The 19,411-nt window shown below is 59.1% G+C and overlaps 1 protein-coding gene across 1 annotated transcript; it reads right to left on the minus strand.

The window, feature by feature from the left end:
* Positions 1–5,434: 5,434 nt before the first annotated feature.
* On the minus strand, positions 5,435–7,500 carry GADD45B (growth arrest and DNA damage inducible beta). The gene is made up of 4 exons (XM_027049237.2): positions 7,213–7,500; positions 7,020–7,121; positions 6,392–6,614; positions 5,435–6,133 (listed from the first exon to the last, which is right to left on the minus strand). The coding sequence occupies exons 1-4, from the start codon at positions 7,254–7,256 to the stop codon at positions 6,020–6,022; spliced, it is 483 nt and encodes a 160-aa protein (XP_026905038.1). The 5' UTR covers positions 7,257–7,500; the 3' UTR covers positions 5,435–6,019.
* Between the last annotated feature and the right edge of the window lie 11,911 nt (positions 7,501–19,411).

Below are 19,411 nucleotides of genomic sequence, written 5' to 3' on the forward strand. Positions count from 1 at the left end.
AGGATGTCATGTCCCGAAAAACGTGCGTGCGCTGCCCCCCCCCCCAGTCATCTTACGCGTGGAGGGGGCCACAGGTGACCTGGGCCCACCAGCTGCCCCGCACCTTGCTGTGGGAGAACCAGCCCACAGAGATGCTTCTCAACACCCACGGCCTTTCCCTAGGGCAGGGCCATACCTGAACCCCCTGGGGGAGGCAGGAAGGACCAGGAGTGATGCCCCAGGAACAGCCTGAGAACACGTCTGGCGGATAAATAAAGAACGGCCCTACTCCCTCCCTCGCCCCGGGTGGGTGTTCTTATTCATTCCCTACGTATTCATTGGACCCCTGCGGGGAAACGGAGAGAGGAGAGCGAGCTAGAGAGAGACATGTGTATGCACGCGCACACGTCTGCACGTGTGGCCGGGGGGGGGGGGGGGGGGGGGACACGTTCAGGTATCGCTGTTTGCGGGTGTTATGGGGTGAATCGTGTCCGCTCACAAGATGCTGGAGTCCTGCTTCCTGGTACCTGGGACCTTATTTGGAAATAGGCTTTTTGCAGATGATAAAAGATGAGGTCATGAAGGCGGGCCCTAATCCGAATCGGCTGGTGTCCTTATGAGAAGGTGTAATTTGGACACAGAGATGCACTTCCATGGGAGACAACGTGGAGAACGCGTCCCAAGCCCGGGGACACCTGAGGCCAGTAGAGAGAGGCCTGGAAAGATCCTCCCTCAGAGCCACAGAAAGACACCTTCGTCTCACATTTCTGGCCTCCAGAACCAGACGCCAACATATTTCTGTTGTTGAAGCACCCCCCCCCACCCCCTCCTCACTTTGTTACACCAGCCCCAGGACACACATACAGTGGGCGGAGCATGCAGTTAAGAACAGTGGTGTGTGTGTGTGTGTGTGTGTGTGTGTCCATGCCTGTTTGCAAGACTGAGTATCTGGGTACATGCTGTTCATATGTGCAGGCACAGGTGTGCATGTGTGCATACAGGTGGCCATCCATGGCCTCTGGCCACGGCCACATCTGTTCCTTTGTGCCCTGGTGGGTTACCTGTCAGGGTCAGGCGGAGCCACGTAGCTCCCGGGTGGGGAGGGGAGGGAAGGGTCTGGGTACAATCACGAGACCCAGTTCAGGGGTTCCGGGAGCCCAGGGCTCACTCCAGGGAGGAAGAATCCTGTAAACAGCCGCACACCAACTCACATAATAGTAGCTAACTCTTCTGGAAGGCTTCCCACTGTTCTAAATGCCTTACATATTTTAACTAACTGGATGCTCACACCAGCCCCAAGAGATGGGCACTCCTATTAGTATCCCCATTGCACAGATAAGGAAACTGAGCCCAAGGAGGTGAAGCAACTTGCCTAAGGGCACACAGCCAGCCGCCTCCGCGGGGCTGGGTCGCAGCCTCTCTGCACTGGGTGGTGTCACCGTAGCTGGTCACAGGACCTAGCACCTGGCAGGCCTGCGTGTGTCCCTTAGGGACTAAACAGCATGTCCTGGAGAAGAAGGTCATCATCCGCGGGTGAATGTCTGTCCACAGCTCGGGATTCGGACCTCTTTGTGCCCAAGCGTTGCTGAAATGCCAGGGGGGGCCCAGGCTGGGAGGGACCACGAGGAACCTGGGGGTGAGGAGACAGACCCTTCCCCAGTCCTCTTGCAGCAGGAGCTAACACAGGAGGCAGACAAGAAGCAAATGGTGGCAGGATTAAGTCTGTCCTTACAAACAGGCAGGTGCTGGAACCTGGAGGGGGGAGGGGGGAGACGGAGCTGGAGACGCTCTCAAGGTTCCTGTCTGGAGAGCTTCCCCAGGGAGGGGGCATCCGACAGGAGAACAAAAGGGCAGAGCTCAGACAGCGGCGTCCGGCCCGGGGCGCGAGGCGCGTGCCAACGTCAGCCGTGTGTGAGACTCTGCGTGCCCTCCCGTGTGTCCTCGTCCGCATGGAAGGGTGCTGGCGTGCACACAGCGGCCAGGTTCAGACTTTGGTCGTGACGCACACCACAACACGGACGAGCGTCCAAGCCTCCGAGCATCACGTGAGGGTGAGAAGCCATCTGGTGTCTCATCCCATTTCTGTCAAGAGCCCCCAACAAGGCAAAGCCACACAGGCCGGCCACGGATTCATGGGTGCCAGGAGCTGGGCAAGCAGATGGGGAGTGGCCGCTAACAGGGCTTCTTTTAGGGTGTTCCGGAATGTTCTGGAATGTTCATGGAATGTTCTGGAACTAGGTAGTGGTGATAATTGCACAACTCTGTAGAGTATGCTAAAAACCACTAAATAAGACTGTGAAGGGGTAAGTTTTATGGTATGTAACTTCTATCTCAATTATATATAAATATAAATGTAAATATAAATATAAATGGGTATAAGATCCTAACTGAATCACACAGGCCTTCGCTTGGTCCCTGAATGTGCCCCTGTCCAGCTGTGTGACCTTGGGCAAGTGGCTGCACATCTCTGAGCCCTTGTGCCCCCCCTCCCCCGTTTTGTAGAAAGCAGAGCATGATGTTAGCTACCTTGCAGAGTTGTTTCGAGGCCGAGCAGAGATAACAGGGCAGAAAAGCCGCCTTGGGCAACAGCAGCTGTTATTGTATCACTGTTCTCCACACGGCTGCCCCGTTCGGCTGTCCTTGTCCTGGACTCCGGCTGGTCCCCAAGTCCAGGGACATGTTATGTGCTTCAATGACATGCTCACAAGGCCGTCCTCCTTTCCCCGGGGCACGGAGGCTTCAGGAAGTAGCTAGAATCCTACCGTCTGTTGAGGCCTGGGGGCGGAGATCACATCTGTATTTACACACCTGTCGACACACATGTAACTGTGTGCCCACGTCCATTTTGGCGGGTGTGTGTTCACACGCAGACATAGCTCGGGGGAGGCTACGCGTCCAGTCCACAGACATGGAAAGGAAGCCCAGAGGAGCGGAGCCACCTGCCCGAGGGGGTGGGGAGAAGCTGGGGTTCCAGGCACCCGCCCAGGGGTGCCCGGGGGGAGTGGGTGACAGCGTGTGTGAGGTGTAGGGAGCTGGGTGTGCGCCTGTGTGGTGTGTGTCTCAGGCCCGCGGGTGTAGACACGGGCGGAGGGGAGCGCAGGTCCCCTGAGGTGAGCCTGCACCCCGGCCATTGGCCTGCCGCACCCTCCTGCCCGCCCCCCTGCAGGCTCGTGTCCACAGGACAGCGGCCAAGGCGTTTATGCCCAGGGGAGACGGTGTGAGCCTGGGGACACGGCAGCCCCGGAAGCCCATTCTTGTGCATTCTTGGGTTCAGTCAGGAGAACCTGACACTTGTTAACACAACAGGGATGGCAGCTGGAGAACCGGGAGCCGCGACCCTCCCGTCTGTCCCGGGATTGGCGGGAAGGCTGGGGCTCTGACCTTCTGGGAGGTCGCACCTTCCGTCACCTGTGGAGTGAAGGAACCACACAGTCCAGGCTGAAATCCCGCCGGGTCCGGGTCCGGGAAAGAGGCCTTGGAGCCCGAGACGAAGCAAGAGGCCCGCCGAGCCAGCCGAGTTTCCTTTCCCTTCCTTCCATTTACAATATCGCTTGAGAATATTCCTCAACCTGCTGGGTCTGGGGCACGAGGCTTCGTAAATCTTGCACGGAAGGCTCCCCCTCGTCGTGGCTGTGCTAACTCACAGGGTGGAGTGAGGAGATGATTCTAGAAACGCACGGTGTGTGACAATGGCAAGAGCAGTGATAATGGCCAGTGCTTCTTACACTGTGTGGGAAGCACTGATCTAAGGAATATGTATTTCATGGAAACTTCTCAACACTCTATGAGGGAGGCAGCATTACTGTGCCCATTTTCAGGGGGTGCGGGGTTCTGAGGTACAGACAGGTCAGGGTGCCAGCCGAGGGTCACACAGCCAGGGTCCCACTCGTGCCTTGTGTGTCCTCGGAGCCCAGGAGCCTGGGGTCTTGACCTACTGGACAGGGGACCTAAGGATGAGAGGGTCACAGGTCACAGGTCGTCCTGGTGGATGGCCAGGACCAAGATGAGGACAGAGAGGCCCATCCCCTCAGGTGGAGCTCAGGGGGTGGAGCCTCTACCCCAGAGGAACCAGCAAGACACCAAGAGCTGACCCTCGTCCCTGCTCACCCTTCCGCACTGACTCCCGCCCCGAGGTGGGGGGGGGGGGGTCCTTCAGCCTCTACTCCCCTCCCCAGATTCCCTCCCCTGGGGACTCTATCTCAGGGACTCCCCCGCACCGCCTCGGAGTCCCCCTTCCTCCAGCCTCACCTCGCGACCCCAGGAGGGATGCCCTTCCCCCCTGGGGCTCCCCTCATCTGCCCCGTCCCCCCCTTCCCCTAACCTCTAGCAGGATTCCACAGGGGTCCCATCTCCGGGTTTTCCTCCCCCCCACCTCCGGGATCTTGTCTCCCACCTGCGGCTCTTCCCCCCTCCCCCCTAGGAATCCCCGCCCCTCCCTCTCCTCTCCCTCTGGGACTTCCCCCTCCATCTTGCCCTCCCTTCCTTCTCCTGGCGGGGCTCCCCCAGCCCCGTGACTCCTGGGGGGACCGCCGGGGTTTTCCTCCAGCACCCACGTGGGGCTCCGTGGAAAGGTCGCGGCCTGCGGGCGGGGGCGGGGCCCGCCGGGACACGATGTGGCCAAGGCGCCAGCGAGCCCACCCCGCAGACCTGCGGCGGGAAGACTGAGGCGGGGCGGGGCGGGGAGGGCTGGCTGGCTCGAGCTGCCGGCTCCCAGCCCGCGGCATGGGGAGAGTCACCGCGCCTGCAGCTTCGGGAGAACAAGGAGGTGGCCGGCGAGGCCTTACAGTTTCGGTTTAGAGGCAAAACGCAGCACTGTGCCAAGCCCGGCTTCCTTGGGTATTTTTTGCTCGTTGATCTTAGTTTGGGGAAAGAAAAAAAAACTTTTCTTCCCCTTCAGTTCAGTGAAGAAGGCCATCCTGGGACGGAGAAGGCCTGGGCACCGGTCGGTCGAGGGGGGGGGGGGGGGGGAGGGCCCTCCCTGGGGGTCGCCCCGAGGAGCTCTTCCTACAAGGCTGAGCCCTGGCCAAGGCAGCTAAGCCCACCGTGGTCCAGGTGCCCCCTTGACCTCTCTGGACCTCGGGTTGGTGGCGGCGTCGGGGCAGGCAGGGGCTGCAACCAGCCCCCCAGGGGTGCGTCTACGTATGCCCTGAGCGTGGGGTTGGCTCCAGCAGGGCCAGTAACAGCAGTGGCACAGCGGCCAGGTTTCGTAATAAACCGGTCTTTTAATTGCTATGGGGCAGGAGGAGGGAGGATTAAAAAAAAAGAGGCAAAGGTTTGTTGGGCTTGGTTGGCGCCGGCTGCAGAGAGAAGGGGCACTGTTTTTGCAAAGGAGCCTGGAGCTGCTAACAGGGACTGAGCAACACTTCCTGGTGAGCCTGCTGGAGGGGGCTTGGGTGCCCGGCGGGGGGCAGAGGTCCCCAGCCCTCTCGGAAGTGGCAAATACACAAGAAACGCGGAAGCTTTAGAAATTTATTACAAGGTCATCGTAGGAGTAAAAATATATGTATCTGTAAGCTTCCCTTCTCTCTCAGTGGTGCAAGTAACGAGTGCAAGTAACAAAATAGATTGTCTATTACGTTTGCAAACGGGGACTTCATGGGTACAGAGCAACGTCAGCGCCAGCTCCCAAGTCCCCAAGTCCAGTCCTGGCAAGGGTGCAGACCCTCGGTCGCCCGAGTCCCACGCAGACGTCAGCGCCGGTCTCAGTCCGCCCCGGAGCAGCGTGCGGTCCGAGCCCTCCAGCGCGGGCGGGGCCACAGCTCCCCCGCTCCAGCTGCTCCGTCACAAAGCCTGGGCTCCGGTTCCCCTCTCCTGCTGGCCCGGTCCCCCTCTTCTCCTGTCACGGTGGCCACAGCTGGCGCTGCTCCAGGCTCACCGCCCTGGGGGTGGCCACGCACTCCCCTCTTCTCCATTGATTCTGCCCCCGCGGTCTCACAGGATGGGTTGTTCTGGGGGGTTGTTCTGGGGGGGAGGGGTCAAATATTTATTTTATTTTTTTTTTTTGGCAGCAACTCAACAGCTTCTGATGCCGGGAAGGGTCTCAACGCTCCTGGAGGGAGATGTAGGGGACCCACTGGTTGTTTCCTCGGCTCTCTTCGCAGTAACTGGCTACCTCGACCAGGCCGTGACTTTTCCAGGCATCTGTGTGAGGATTCTGCGACAAGGGGAAAAAACGGGGTTCAGTGGGAGCCCCAGGAGTGGGCAGGGAGCCTCCCTCTCTCAGGGCCCCTCTGGGGAAAACAGGCCAGCTCAAAATAGCTCCCCAGGGAAGGAGGCCCCCGCCAGGCTGCCCACGGGACATGCCTATCGTGGCTGAGTGCTGAGCTGGTCCGAGATGCGCCAGCTCAACTTTGTTGACAAACACAGGCGCAGGTGCCCGGGGAAGGGTGGGGCAGGTCCAGGCTCAACTCACCGTGACCAGGAGGCAGTGCAGGTCTCGGGCCTCGGTGGTGCCCTGGGTCTCCGCGGGCTCGCCCAGCAGCTGCGCCAGGCGCTGCATGCCCGACACCCGGACGATATTGATGTCATTGTCGCAGCAAAAGGACTGGATGAGCGTGAAGTGTATCTGCAGGGCGATGTCATCCTCCTCCTCCTCATCGATGGCCAGAAGGCACAGGACCACGCTGTCAGGGTCCCTAAGGGGGCCAGAAGGAGGGGACGGATCAGCCGGGGGCTGAGGAGACGCCACTGTGCACGGGGGAGTTTGGAAAAGCCAAGAGAAACCGAAGGCGCGCCAGGGATCGCGTCTGCATGCAGTTGCAGGGGTGGGGAGAGGGCGCACGGTTCTAGATGCCTGTGGGGGGGGGGGGTAAGGCACCAGCGAATACGGCGGTGGGCGGTGGGCGCTTGCAAACGATGCAGCGTCAGGATACTGCAACCTCGGCTCCCCCCCCCCCCAAAGAAAGCACAGAGACCCTCAATCCACAGTGGGGATGCTTGGGGGAAATCCTAGCCACGTGCGGAAGAGGGGTGCAGCAGAGAGCATGCAGAGCGGAGGGGGTCCCCACCCGCGCCCAGTCCGGGGACGGGGTGTGACTCACACATTCATCAACTTGGCTGACTCGTACACCCCCACGGTGAGGCGGTCCTGGCGCTGCGCGGCCACCAGCAGCTCCTCCACCGCGGCGCTCACGGTCTGCATCCTTGGGGTCAGAGAGAGGAGGGTCAGCGCCCGGCCGGCCACAGGTCGCTCCGGTCCCCGGCCGGCCCGGCTGACCTCAGCCTGCTACTTACTTCTGCGCCGCGTTGTCGCATGCCACGAGCTCTTCCAGCGTCATGTTGCAGTTATAATCCACAGTGGAAAACAGCCCCACGACAGTCCCAAGGGAGAAAATGCAAAATCCGAGGCCGGAAAGCCCAAAACCTTCCCACGGAGCCCGAGCGCTCGTTCAAGACCTTCGGAAGGCAGCGAAATCGTCCCCAAAAGAAGGCAGGAAAAAAAATGGCAAAGTCCTCGGCGAGAATAATCCGCGTGGCCGGAGAGGAGGAGATTGCGGCCCCGACTTCAGCGCTCTGAGCTCGCCGCCGCGGGCGCCGCCTTTTATCGACTTCTAAGCCAGAGGCGCGGCCTCGGCGGCGCGTCCGCCCCTCCTATTGGCGAGCCAACAAAGGCGAGAGAAAGAAGAGCTACGGTTGGCCGGCGCCGGGGAAGGGGCGGAGCGCCGCGCGGAGGCGCCCACGTGGGCGCGAGACCCGGGAGGAGGGCGCTGGGGAGGGGGGGCGGGGAGCGTTGACTGCCAGAAAAGAAAAAAAGCAGAAGTTTTCCTCCTGATTTCCCGGCAGCGGCGCCGCGTTTCGGGGCGCGCGCGGGATTTCCAGCGCGCAAGGCGGCGGCGCGGACTTTCGGGGGGGGGGGGCCTGGAATCCCCTCCTGGTCCCGGGAGAGTCCCCGGCCCGCGCCTTTCCAGAGTTCTGCTGGACGCCTGCACGGGGAGGGGGCCCAGTTTGCAGGCTGATCCCTCCCAGGTGGTGTGTGCATTGTCGGGGGTCAGGGAGGGATTGGCTGCGGGGACCCCAAACCCTGGGTGACTTGATTTCTCTGGGGCTCTGTGTCCCAACCTGTCTAATGGGCATGCAACGCCGGCCTCATTGGATTGAAGGAAGCGTTAAATCGAAGAAAATAAAGGGTACACAGGAAGTGTTCAATAAAGGGTGGTGGTCGCAGGAGGCCGCTTCGAGGCTCCCCAAATTGGGAGCTGCGAAGGCGGCCTGTGTCGCCACCCGCCCTATGAGAATGCATACCAGCCTCACAGAGTTGCAGGAAGCATTAAAGAAAGTAAGGGGTACACAGTAAGCATTCAATAAATGTCAGCCGGTGGTAACGGCAGGCCGCCTCGAGGTCCCCTGAAGCAAGGGCTGCAAAGCCCGAGGCACTGTAGGGGCGAGACCGGTCGCCCCCTCCTCACCCCCGGCGAGTTTCAGGGTGGGGCGCGCGTGGGAGTGGGAGGCGCAGGTGGCTCGGCCGCAGCCGGCCCCGCGCCCCCTGCCGGCGCCCGTCACTTCAGCATCTGACCGCACCTGCGCACCTGACGACCGACCCCGAGGTCCGGAGAGACAGCCAGGGCGGAAGGGTGCTTGCCTGCGCAGGACGCTGCCCTTTCGGGTCCGCTTGCAGTGGCGGTCGCCACTTCCATTTCCTCCTTCCGGAGTGGGCGCCGGCATCTACGGAGCGTGTACTGTGTACCAGGCTCCCCGTATCATGGGTCGTTTAATTTTCAAAGACCCGGGAAGCACGGTCCGTACTTAAGCTGCATCAGGCAAAGGGGGAAACTGAGGCTCGGGGAGGCCACCACTCCCCCAAGCTACCGGCCGGTTCGCGTTGGAGCCACACGTGTGCGACGGGCACGGCCGCACACAGGGACTGCCACCAGCCTCACCGTCTCCGCAGGAAGGCAGTTCACGAGCCTGGCGGGCAGGCCAGCGTGGGACTGCCTCCCACGGTCGATCGGGGGCTCCCGGGTGACTCACAGCTGCGTCCCCTCCCCCGCCAGCCTGGGGTCTGGCCTCAGCCCCGCGACTTGGTTCCCCTGGCTCCCGGGCCCGCGGTCCGGCTGACGCATCGCACCGCCTCCGCGCCGCCCACCGTGGAGGCGCGAAATGTCCCGGGCGCTGAGAGGCGTGGCGGCGCCACCTGGTGGCCGCACGAGGTCTCTACTCCCGTAGCGCCGGAAGGGACAGAGGGGAGGGGTGAGACGAGGAGGGGTGAGGAGGGTGGGGCCTGGACGACAGTTGCAGCGTTTTCTCTACACAATGTTTTACGCGTGCAGCATATAACTTCAGAGATGCGATGGTTCAAAACAACCAAATAGACAAACTACTGCCCGGGTGTGCCTGTTTTAAAATTTTTTTTTTTTAATTACGGTAAAATACATTTTGACCATTTGTAAAGGTACCATTCAGTGGCATTAAATACATCCACCGCGCTGTGTAATCGGCACCACCACTATCTAGAATCCAAGACTCTTGCATCGCCTCCAACATGAACATGAACCCAGCCCCTGGCACCCACCATTCTTTGTGTGTCTGTGTATTTGCATATTCTAGACACTTCATACAAATGGAATCAGACAGTATGTGTCCTTCCGTGTCTGGCTTCTCTCACTGAGCACAATGTCCTCAAGGCTCATCCACGTTGCAGCAGCTGTCAGGATGTCCTTCCTTTTTTTCTTGTTTTACATTTTTTAAAGTGCCTTCTCCCCTCCCCCCCCCCCCCCCCCGTTTATTTATTTTGAGAGAGAGAGAGAGAGGTAGGGGCAGAGAGAAAGGGAGAGAGAAAGAGAATCCTAAGCAGGATCCACACTGTCAGTGTAGAGCCCGATGTGGGGCTGGAACTCACGAACCGAGAGATCATGACCTGAGCAGAAATGAAGAGTCGGACGCTTAACCGACCAGCCACCCAGGCTCAGGTCATGATCTCACAGTCCGTGGGTTCGAGCCCCGCGTTGGTCTCTGTGCTGACATCTCGGAGCCTGGAGCCTGCTTCGGATTCTGTGTCTCCCTCCCTCTCTGCCCCTCCCCCATTCACGCTCTGCCTCTCATAAATAAATAAACACGCAAGAATTTTTTTTATTTTTTTAAATCTTTTTGAACTAACTGAATTTAAAAGTTTGGAAAGAAAAAAGTTGTTTTTAATGAGATCCTTTGTCTCTAGACTTGAGAAACGTAACCGCTTCTTTTCAGTAACGTTGCATCGTATTGAAGTTACCTTCGATACATCCTTACTGGGTGCTTACTATGTGCCGAGCATTTTGTAAGCCGTCTCTTTGAGGGGTCACACCACCTTCAGTGCCCACAAAGTGGCACTTTGTGGTTGTGCCGGGTTTACAGAGGAAGGAATAGAGACTCGGGAAGACGGGAAGACAGTGTTATTAGTTCAAGGGCACAGAGCTCAGAGTTCCCTGTGGATATTCCAGGAGACTCCAAATATTCCACAACCCCGGGGGTCAGGACTGGGGGGCCGGGGGTCAGGAAGCCGGACACGTTGCTAGGAGACAAGCGCCGTGAGTGACAAAGGATGAGTGGCTGTTTTCCTGGGGAAGACGGGGGTTGGGGGGACCCTTTTAGTGTCCAGTTTAGTGGGGTTTTTGTATAGGACACGCTTGGGCACCCATCACCACTGGTCCAGGATGAGATAAATATTTTAACACTCAAGCGAACGCGCCCCAAATTCATGACGAACAGAATAGAAAAGCCTCCCATCGGGACAGGATAGATAACAGCGCCACACCAAGGCGACTGGAGCCCCAGCCCCAAGGAAAATCAGTATGACTGATCCTGCCTTGATTTAAACTTTTGAAGACTCACCCATTGAGGTTTTTTTTTTTTTTTTTCATTTGTTTTACTTTGTTGAAAAACATTGCTTCATTTTGGATTTTTCATCAGGACCGGGTTTCTGCCTCACCCAAGTCCGGGCCCTGCTTCTTGGGACCCTGACTTTAAAACCCCTCCACACCCCAGGAGTGCTGGGTGGCTCAGTCGGTTAGGCCTCTGACTCTCATTTCAGCTCAGGTCACGATCTCACGGTTCGTGAGTTCGAGCCCTGTGTTGGGTTCTGTGCTGACAGTGTGGAGCCTGTTTGGGATTCTCTCTCTCCCTCTTTCTCTTCTCCTCCCCTGCTTGTTCTCTCTCTCTCTCTCTCAAAAAATAAATAAATAAACTTAACCCCCCCCCCCAACACACACACACACACACAAACCTGGGAGACAGGGGTTGTTCCCAATGGATGAAGGACGAGCCCAAGGAGGTGGGATGGCAGTTGGCCTGCCCAGGGTGGGTGGATGGGGCTCCCTGCCAGCACAGAGAATGCCCCAGGCGGAGAAGCAGGACCGGGGAGGACAGCCTGCCCACCCCCCACGTCACTACAGGAGGTATTAGGGACCAAATGTCTGTGTTCTTCTGCAGAAGCCCTGACCTCCAGTGGGACGTACTTGGAGGTGGGGCCCCTGGGAGGTGACTAAGGTCAGGTGAGCTCATGGGGTGGGGCCCCCCTGGGGTAGATTAGCGCCCTTATAAGGAGAGGAAGAGAGATGAGCACTTTCAACACAGATGAGGACACAGTGGAAAGGTGGAGGCTGCGGGCTGGGGAGGCCTCCCCCGGACTCACCCCTGCTGGCACCTTGATCTCAGACGTCCAGCCTCCAGGACTGTGAGGAATCAGTGACTGTGGCATAAGTCCCCCAGTCCGTGGTGTTTGGGTTATGGCAGCCCCAGCTGAGGAGGGGGGGGTGTGAGGGGTGGGGATGAGGAGAATGGGGACAGAGTCCCCGCCCAGCACGTGGGGGGGGGGAGGGGGGGTGTTTGACTGGGTTTGAATCCCAGCTTCCTTCCCGACCAGCCGTGTGAACGTGGGCACATCATTCCCTTGTTCCACTCCCGTGCCTCAGTTTCCCCCTTCTGCAAATGGAAATAATAGCCTTGTCTAGGATTGTTCTGTGCACCGAACGAGGCCATTCTGGTCCACACTCAGAGGAGGGCTCTGTGGGTAGCAACTGCCTCTGAATAGGGCTGCTTCCTGACTTGCGGGCATTGATTGGAGACCCGAGTCACGTGAAGAAGCCAGGCTCGGAGGCATGAAGGGAGAGGGCCTCCAACACAGCTTGTGCAAAGGTCCTGAGGTGGGGCCATAGCTGGCATGTCCACGGAGCCCCGAGGAGGCCCAGGTGGCAGGATAGTGAGCAGAGATAGTGAGGGGGTGTGGGGGGTTGAGGTTAGAAAGGTGGGTCCTGGGGGCTGCGGGTTGGGGCGTCTGGATGTGGCTCCGGCTGTGTCAGGAAGCCATTGGCAAGTGTGAAGCAGAAGAAAGGCCGGCCTCTGACATCATGTGGGTGTTTTTGCAGAGATGAACAAGACGGGATTCCTGTCCCTAAGGAGAAGCTTCCGGGTAGATATGAGTCATCATCTCCAGTTTGAGATGTTGTTAAGACAGGATGGGCCGGGAGGAGGTAAGGGTGACCCAGCAGGTGGGGGAGGTGACAGGAGCAAAGGTCATGGGGCCAGGAGCCCAGGCACACTTGGGAAAGAGATGGGGGGTGGTGAGCGGGCAGGTGGCTGGCACATCCTACAGGGGGGTGGCTGAGGGGGGTTCTGCTCTGAGGTCACACTCGCCGGGTTCAGATCCCACCTCCACCTCCCTCACACACCGTGTGTCCTTGAGTTGGGGTCTTAAACTCCCTCAAACTCCCTCTTTTCATGGGAAAATCGGGCTGTTGACACGTGAGAAAGGATGGCCCAGACCGCACTTGGCACGTGGGAAATGTGTCTCCATATGCCTCCCCTGCTGAGGTTACCTGGAAATCCACAGAAGGCCACCCCTTCCCTCCTTGGACACCCACGCCCCCCCCAACTGGCCTCGCTGCAGTGCTCAGAGGGTCCCTCCCTCGGCTCACCCTCCCAAAGTAACACACACGCCAGAAAACCTCCCGCTCCCCTTTTCTGTTTTTTAAGTAGGCTTCACGTTCAGCGCCCCAATGCGGGGCTTGAACTCACGACCCTGAGATCACGGCTGAGATAGGCTCAGCAGGGCTGCTGAGCTGCTGTCCTTGGAATGCACCGGGCAGGGTCCTACCCGCAGGCCTTTGCTGGTTCCTCTCCCGGGAACACCCTCCTACCCCGTGTCATCTCCCCATTGTCCCCCTGCACCCCCATCTCAGCAGGGCTCCCTGCCCCCCCCCCCCCGCAGCCTGAGATGTTTCACACCCCTGCCCCGCCACCTCGCACATTTCGTACTCACCCCTTGTTTCTTCTTAGCCTTTCACACCGTCTATGTGTCTTACCTCCCCCTCCTAGTTACCCCCCGCCCCGTGCCCCTTATGGGAGCATGGATGCCCCAGGGCGGGAGTTCCCAGCACACAGTAGGTGCTCAAAAAAGACGTGTTGGTTGAATGACTGAATGAGTCCGTTAACTAATGAAGGGACTGGTGAGATGTCACAACACTCTCAACTCCAGAACCACACATTTCTAGGCAATCGGGATGCTGAAATAAATGTGTTTCACGGGTACGAAAGGATACGGACCACCATCGACTTTCCATCGTTGACCGGAGGGTTCATGCCGCTTGGCTAGAGGACACGGTTCCCCGGAGGCTGCCCACGCTGCAGGCGCCAGCCGCGAGCCTGGGGGCCCGAGACGGCCCAGAGCCACCGAGGACTCGGAAAAGGGCTGGGTTTACAACGGCAGCACAGCGGTCTCCTGTCTCCGGGGGCCGGACGACAAATCCCCACACGCTGGGCAGCTTAAAATGACAGGGATTTATTCTCTCCCAGTTCTGGAGGTCCAAGGTCAAGGCCGGGCTGGTTTCTTCTGGAAGTTCTGAAGGAGAGTCTGTTCCGGGCCCCTCCGGCAGAACCGGGACTCCTTGGTCCCACCTCTGCCTGGGTCTGGACCCGGCCTTCTCCCTGGGCGCCTCTGTCTTCACAGAGACCTTAGGGCTGACCTCAATCCCAATGACCTCACCTGAATTTAACCAATAATTAATTATATTATTATTTAACCAACCCTATTCCCAACCAGGTCCCATCGCTGGTTCCAAGTGGCCGTGAATTTTGGGGGGACACGTTTGCTCCAACACACAGTGAAGATTCAGGGCTCCCAGGCAGGAGGGGGGCACACGTACAGACAGGTCAGCCAGCAGGAGTGCAGGTGGGAGGTGGGAGGTGCCGCAGGGGTGCAGGAGGGGTCGGGTGGGGCTCACCCTCTCACCTCCCTGCCCTGCGGCATCTAACTCCTCAGCTCTGACTCCAAACCAGGCCTTGTGTCCATGCCTTCCTCACGGCCAGCGAGCCCGTCTCTAACATCCATGGGACCCAGAGCAAGTATTTGGGGGGGGGGGTGTCACAAAACCCTCATCCAAGGGTTCAAAGTCCACACACTGAGTGACAAACTGGGGCACAAACGTGTCCGTCCTGTCTGGACAGATGCTCTGATGGATTAGAGACGCTTGCCCTGGGATCGCGGGCAGGCTGCCTGCCTCACGCCCACCAGGGCGGTTACAATAAAGACACAGATTCTAACAAATGTCGGCAGGAGGTGGACACGTTGGAACCCTCACGCGCGGCTGGCGGAAGGGTAAAACGGTGCAGCCGCTGTGGAAGAGTCTGGCGGTTCCTCCAAAGGGTGAACGCAGAGTTTCCATCTGACCTGGCAAGTCCAGCCAAACCCTGATCCGGGAATGTTAATGGCAGCGATGTTCATAATTTCCCAGATGTGGAATCAACCCCAATGTCCATCAGCTGATGGTGGGTGAGAGAGATGTAGTTCATCCCCACGACGGAATTCATTCACCTGCTAGCAAGAGCGAGGCGCCCACCCCCACCGCCCCGCGGATGGACCCCGAGCACAGGACGCCCAGGGAGGGAACCAGACCCGAGAGGCCACACAGGGTGTGAGTCCGCGTGTGTGAAACGTCCAGAACCGGCCCATCCACGGACGGGAAGGGGGCTCTCGTGGGGGGCGGGGGAGGGCAGGGGGAGTGACAACCTGTGGGGATGGGGCTTCTTTTTGGGGAGAGGGAATGTTCTAAAGTTGACTGTGTTGGGGGACGCACCATGCTGTGGACATAGTAAAACCCACTGAAATGCACACTTTAGGGGGTGAACTGTTTGGTATGTGAATTACATGTCAATTAAGTTGTTAGGAAAAAAAAGAAGGTTGCAATTCTTGGACATCCCTCCCATTGGCGCATCCTGGCTCCCCTCTCCTCCCTCACATCTGGGTTGCACCTGGTCCTAAAATTCAAGAGGCCTGGAGCTTCTGTCTCTGGCTCCCAGGGAGCCCCGAGACACCACGTAAGAAGTTCCACTGTGCTGCAGCCACAGGCACGCGGGACCACACAGAGGGGAGAGGGGCTCGCTGAGGCACCAGGCCAAGCACAGAAGCATCTGGGAGCCCCCACCCCAGCCCACCTGCAAGTCAGACGCCGCCCCGTGACCCCTGTCAAGCCCACCCCACCAGGGACGGAAGAACCACCCAGCTGAGCCACATTCCCGACCCACAGGTTGGGATAAAATTTGGGGATGGTTTGTGACACAGGGATAGACCAGAACTCAAACCTTCCAAACTTCCTGGCAAGCCCGCTTCACGTATAGAATTCTGGGATTCCTTGTGGTTCTGCCCCGGAGGCTGCAATGTGGGGAGAGCCGGCCCTGTGTCCAGGCCGCCCGCCGTGGCTCGCTCTCTCCCTGGGGTTTGTTCTCTGCGATAAGGTCCTGGCCTGGACCATGTGGCATCTCAGCTCACAAATCCACCCCCCGCCCCCCCCCCCCCACCTTCAAAAACCAGCCGCCCTTCGCCACCTGAGTCCGGGCAGCACACACACTGGGTCCCAGAGTGCCTTTGGGAGGACAGGCCAGAGAGGGAGGTCGGCCCAAGTGTTGGAGACAGGTGAGTCCTGAGGTCTGGGTGCTGGAGCGAGGTCTAGAAAAGGAGGTGTAGGGAGAAGCCCACAAAGGGAGACGGACTAGGTCCAAGTGCTGCAGCGACCCCCGCCCAGGCCACTACAGTCCCTCCCCTGGGTGACCTTCCCAGAATTCTCTTCAACCTGTGCTGGCTGGTAGGTAGCAGCTGCGTGTGGCTACTGGGCCCTTAAAACAGGGTTGGCGTTGGGGCGCCGGGGTGGTTCAGTCTGGGGGGCTTGAACCCATGAACTGGGAGATCATGACCTGAGCCTAAATCAAGAGTCAGATGCTCAACTGACTGAGCCACTCAGGTGTCCCTAAAGTCTCATTAAAAAAATTTTTTTTGGTAAAGTTTATTTATTTTGAGAGAGAGCACGCTCGCAGGAGGGGCAGAGAGAGAGAGGGAGAGAGAGAATTCCATTCTTTGCACGATCTTCTGTTGGGGAGAGCTTTCTGTGGATGGGTGTCCCCGGGGCACATTCAAATTTACTGCTGTATAAAATTCCACGGTGTGTATTTACATGAAGGTGTGGGTCCGTTGCCTGAGGGATATTTGGGCTGTTTTGGTTTTTGATTCCCTGTTACAACAAATGGCGAGGGTTTCAAAACCCAAATGAGATCCTCTGTTATGTGATGAGGAACTGAGACAGCCCTTGGACCACAGCTGGCCAGAACCTGAGACCCTCAGCCCAACTGCCTGCAAGGACGTGAACCCTTCCATCAACAGTGTGAAGGCGGCACCTGGGTGGTTCAGTCGGCTGAGCATCCGACTTCGGCTCAGGTTGTGATCTCACGGCTCGGCTCGTGGGTTGGAGCCCCGCGTCGGGCTCTGTGCTGACAGCTCAGGGCCTGGAGCCTACTTCGGATTCTGTGTCTCCCTCCCTCTCTGCCCCTCCTCAGCTCATGCTCTGTCTCTATCTCAAAAATAAACATTAAAAAAAAAAAAAGTGAGTGAACTTGATGTGAGCTTTTGTGAAGCCTTGGCCAGATGTGCAGCTAAGCCCCACCCAGATTCTGGAGCCACAGAAACTGAGAAAAATGGGAGTTGCTTTAAGCCACTACATTTAGGGCTATTTGTTACACGGTGATAGATAACTAATACACTAACATCATATCCTATATTTGCTTAAAAGCGGAAAGTCAAAGAAACATAAAGATGGCTGCACTAATGCTTCCACAAAGCTTGATTTTATTTTAAAGTTTTATTTTTTTAATGTTTTTTGAGAGAGAGGGAGAGCACGAGAATGCAGCAGGGGAGGGGCAGAGAGTCCCAAGCAGGCTCCGTGCTGTCAGCGCAAAGCCTGATGCGGGGCTCAAACCCACAAGCCACGAGACCCTGCCCTGAGCTGAAGTTGGATGCTTAACTGACTGAGCCCCCCCAGGCGCCCTGAAGGAGTTGGATTTTAAAGTACTCTTTTTCCCAGGGCACCTGGGGGGCTCTTTATCCCCAAATCTGTCCTCGGGCTACTAGTTTGGGTGAGAACACCCCTCCATGCCCAGAGGCAGCGCTGGGGGGTCCCTGTCCGTGGAAGGCTTTCTCCCCACAGTTGACAGGGTGGATCCCCTCCTTCTCTCGGAGTCCTTGCTCAAACGTCAGCTTCGCTAGCACGAGGCCCAGCCTTTAAGGAGCGCTCCCCCCTACTTAAAAATGCAACCCCCCTGGGGCGCCTGGGGGGCACAGTGGGTTAAGCCTCCAGCTCTGGATTTCGGCTCAGGTCATGATCTGAGGTTCCTGGGATCGAGCCCCACATCAGGCTCCGCTTGACGTGGAGGGGCCTGCTTGGGGGTCTCTCTGACCCTCCGCCGCTCTCTTAAAATAAATAAACTTAAAAATAAATGCAACCCCCTATCCACATGCTCCCAAGCCCCTTCACCCTGCTGTGTTCCCCCGCAGGCCCTGTCTTCCAGCTCCGCCCAGGTCAGCTGCCCCAGAGCCGGGATCCTCCTCTCGGTCCCCGATGCAGCCCCCGTGCCCGGCACAGGGGAGACGTTCAGTGAGTCTTTGGTGGTGTCTCCAGCGCATTCCGCGCCTGTGAGGAACGGCAGCCTGCACCCAGATTCCATCTGGGGTCACCCGTCTGCAGCCCTCCAGCCTCCCGAATTCTGCCTCTGTATTCCAGGGTCAGCCTGCAGGCTCTGGGGTCTGGGCTCCAGAATCTGCACTCCCCGCCAGGCCCCGGAACCCAGGATCCAGGCTCGCGAGCCGGGCCCGCAGCCAGCGGCGTCCGTTGGACCGAGGTTTTGAAAAATCAGGCGCCAAACGGAGCGCGAAGCCCGGGGCGCGGAGGGGACGACTGGGGGAGGGGTGGGCGCGCTGGGCGGTCCCGGGCTCGGCCCCTCCCACCCCTACCCGGACCCCCTGCCTCCAAGGCAGACAGCCGAGCACTCTCTGCGCGCGCTCCTGGGTTCGAGCCCCGCCTCCGCGTCGCCCCTGCTAGGGGGTCCCGTGCCTTAGTGTCCCGTGCGGGCCAGGGGTCCGGAGCGCAGCCTGCGGAGGGGGCGGGATGCGGCCGCAGCTGTCGCCGCCCCGCCCGCCCAGCGCCAAAATTTGAAATCTGCCGAAGCCTCTCCAACCGCGCGGGGAGGGGGGACGTCCCGGGCCCCACCCACGGGGAGCGCAGGGCTTTCTGGGACTTGGAGTCCAGCCCCCGGGGGTCCCGCGTCGGGGGGTGCTCCGGACCCCGAGCCCCGCCCAGCGCTGAGAGGTCAGGGCGTGTGGCAGGGACCCGACCCCGTTTCACAGACGGGAAGGCTGAGGCCAGGCCAGCCCGACAGCCAGCAGGGCAGTGGCACCCTGGCCTGGGAGAGACCAGGAAGCGGATGGGACATCCCCGCGTCGGGAGGGGTGACAGCGGTTCACGGTGCGCCGGATCCTGCGGGGCCCTGAGTTGCAGGCGCTGGGGGTCAGGTCGCTGACCTGTGGCTCTGGGCGCTGGTCCAGTTGCTTTGATGAGGAGGAGGTGGCAGCTCAGTCTGGGGGTGGAGCGCTGGAAAGGTGACCCCATGCCACCCTCAAACCTCAGTCCTTTCCTTCCCCTCTGGCCCTGCCGCCTGGAGTATCACCTACCTTCCCTCTGCTTTAAATGCCCTCACATTCTACCAACTGTCTTTTGTATTTGATGGCCCACGGTTAGCAGGTGCAGACGACAATATCAGGTTTAAAGCACAAGGTAACGTTTGAGAACACAGCAGAGTGACAGTGTAGCTGGGGACCTGCTCCTGCCTGGGTGTTCCAGACAGGTGACCATGCAGGGGAGACCTCCTGGCCTCCTCAGAAGGCTGGAAGGGGAATCACATTCTCAACGTGCCACTGGCCAGACTCCCTGAAGGCAGCTGTTTAAGCCACAGTCCCCAAGGTGGGACGAATGGGAAGGAGGGGTTCTCCAGGCAGAAAGAGCACCTGGCAAGGTCCAGGGTACGGGGAAGGAAGTGATCCTAACTGGGGGTGATTTTGCCTCGGAGGTGACACGTGGAAATGTGTAGACATTTTGCTCTTAGGGACTGGAGTGAGGGAGTGGTGCTCCTGGCTTCAAGGGGAGCG

This window comes from Acinonyx jubatus, chromosome A2 (assembly GCF_027475565.1).
Source record: "Acinonyx jubatus isolate Ajub_Pintada_27869175 chromosome A2, VMU_Ajub_asm_v1.0, whole genome shotgun sequence".
Taxonomy (NCBI): Eukaryota; Metazoa; Chordata; class Mammalia; order Carnivora; family Felidae; genus Acinonyx; species Acinonyx jubatus.

Coding starts and splice junctions, on each gene's coding strand:
- GADD45B (XM_027049237.2), bottom strand. CDS start 7,256: ATGACGCTGGAAGAGCTCGTGGCATGCGACAACGCGGCGCAGAA. Junction 7,122..7,212: donor TGCGACAACGCGGCGCAGAA/GTAAGTAGCAGG, acceptor TCTGACCCCAAG/GATGCAGACCGTGAGCGCCG. Junction 6,615..7,019: donor TCAGCCAAGTTGATGAATGT/GTGAGTCACACC, acceptor TGGCCCCCTTAG/GGACCCTGACAGCGTGGTCC.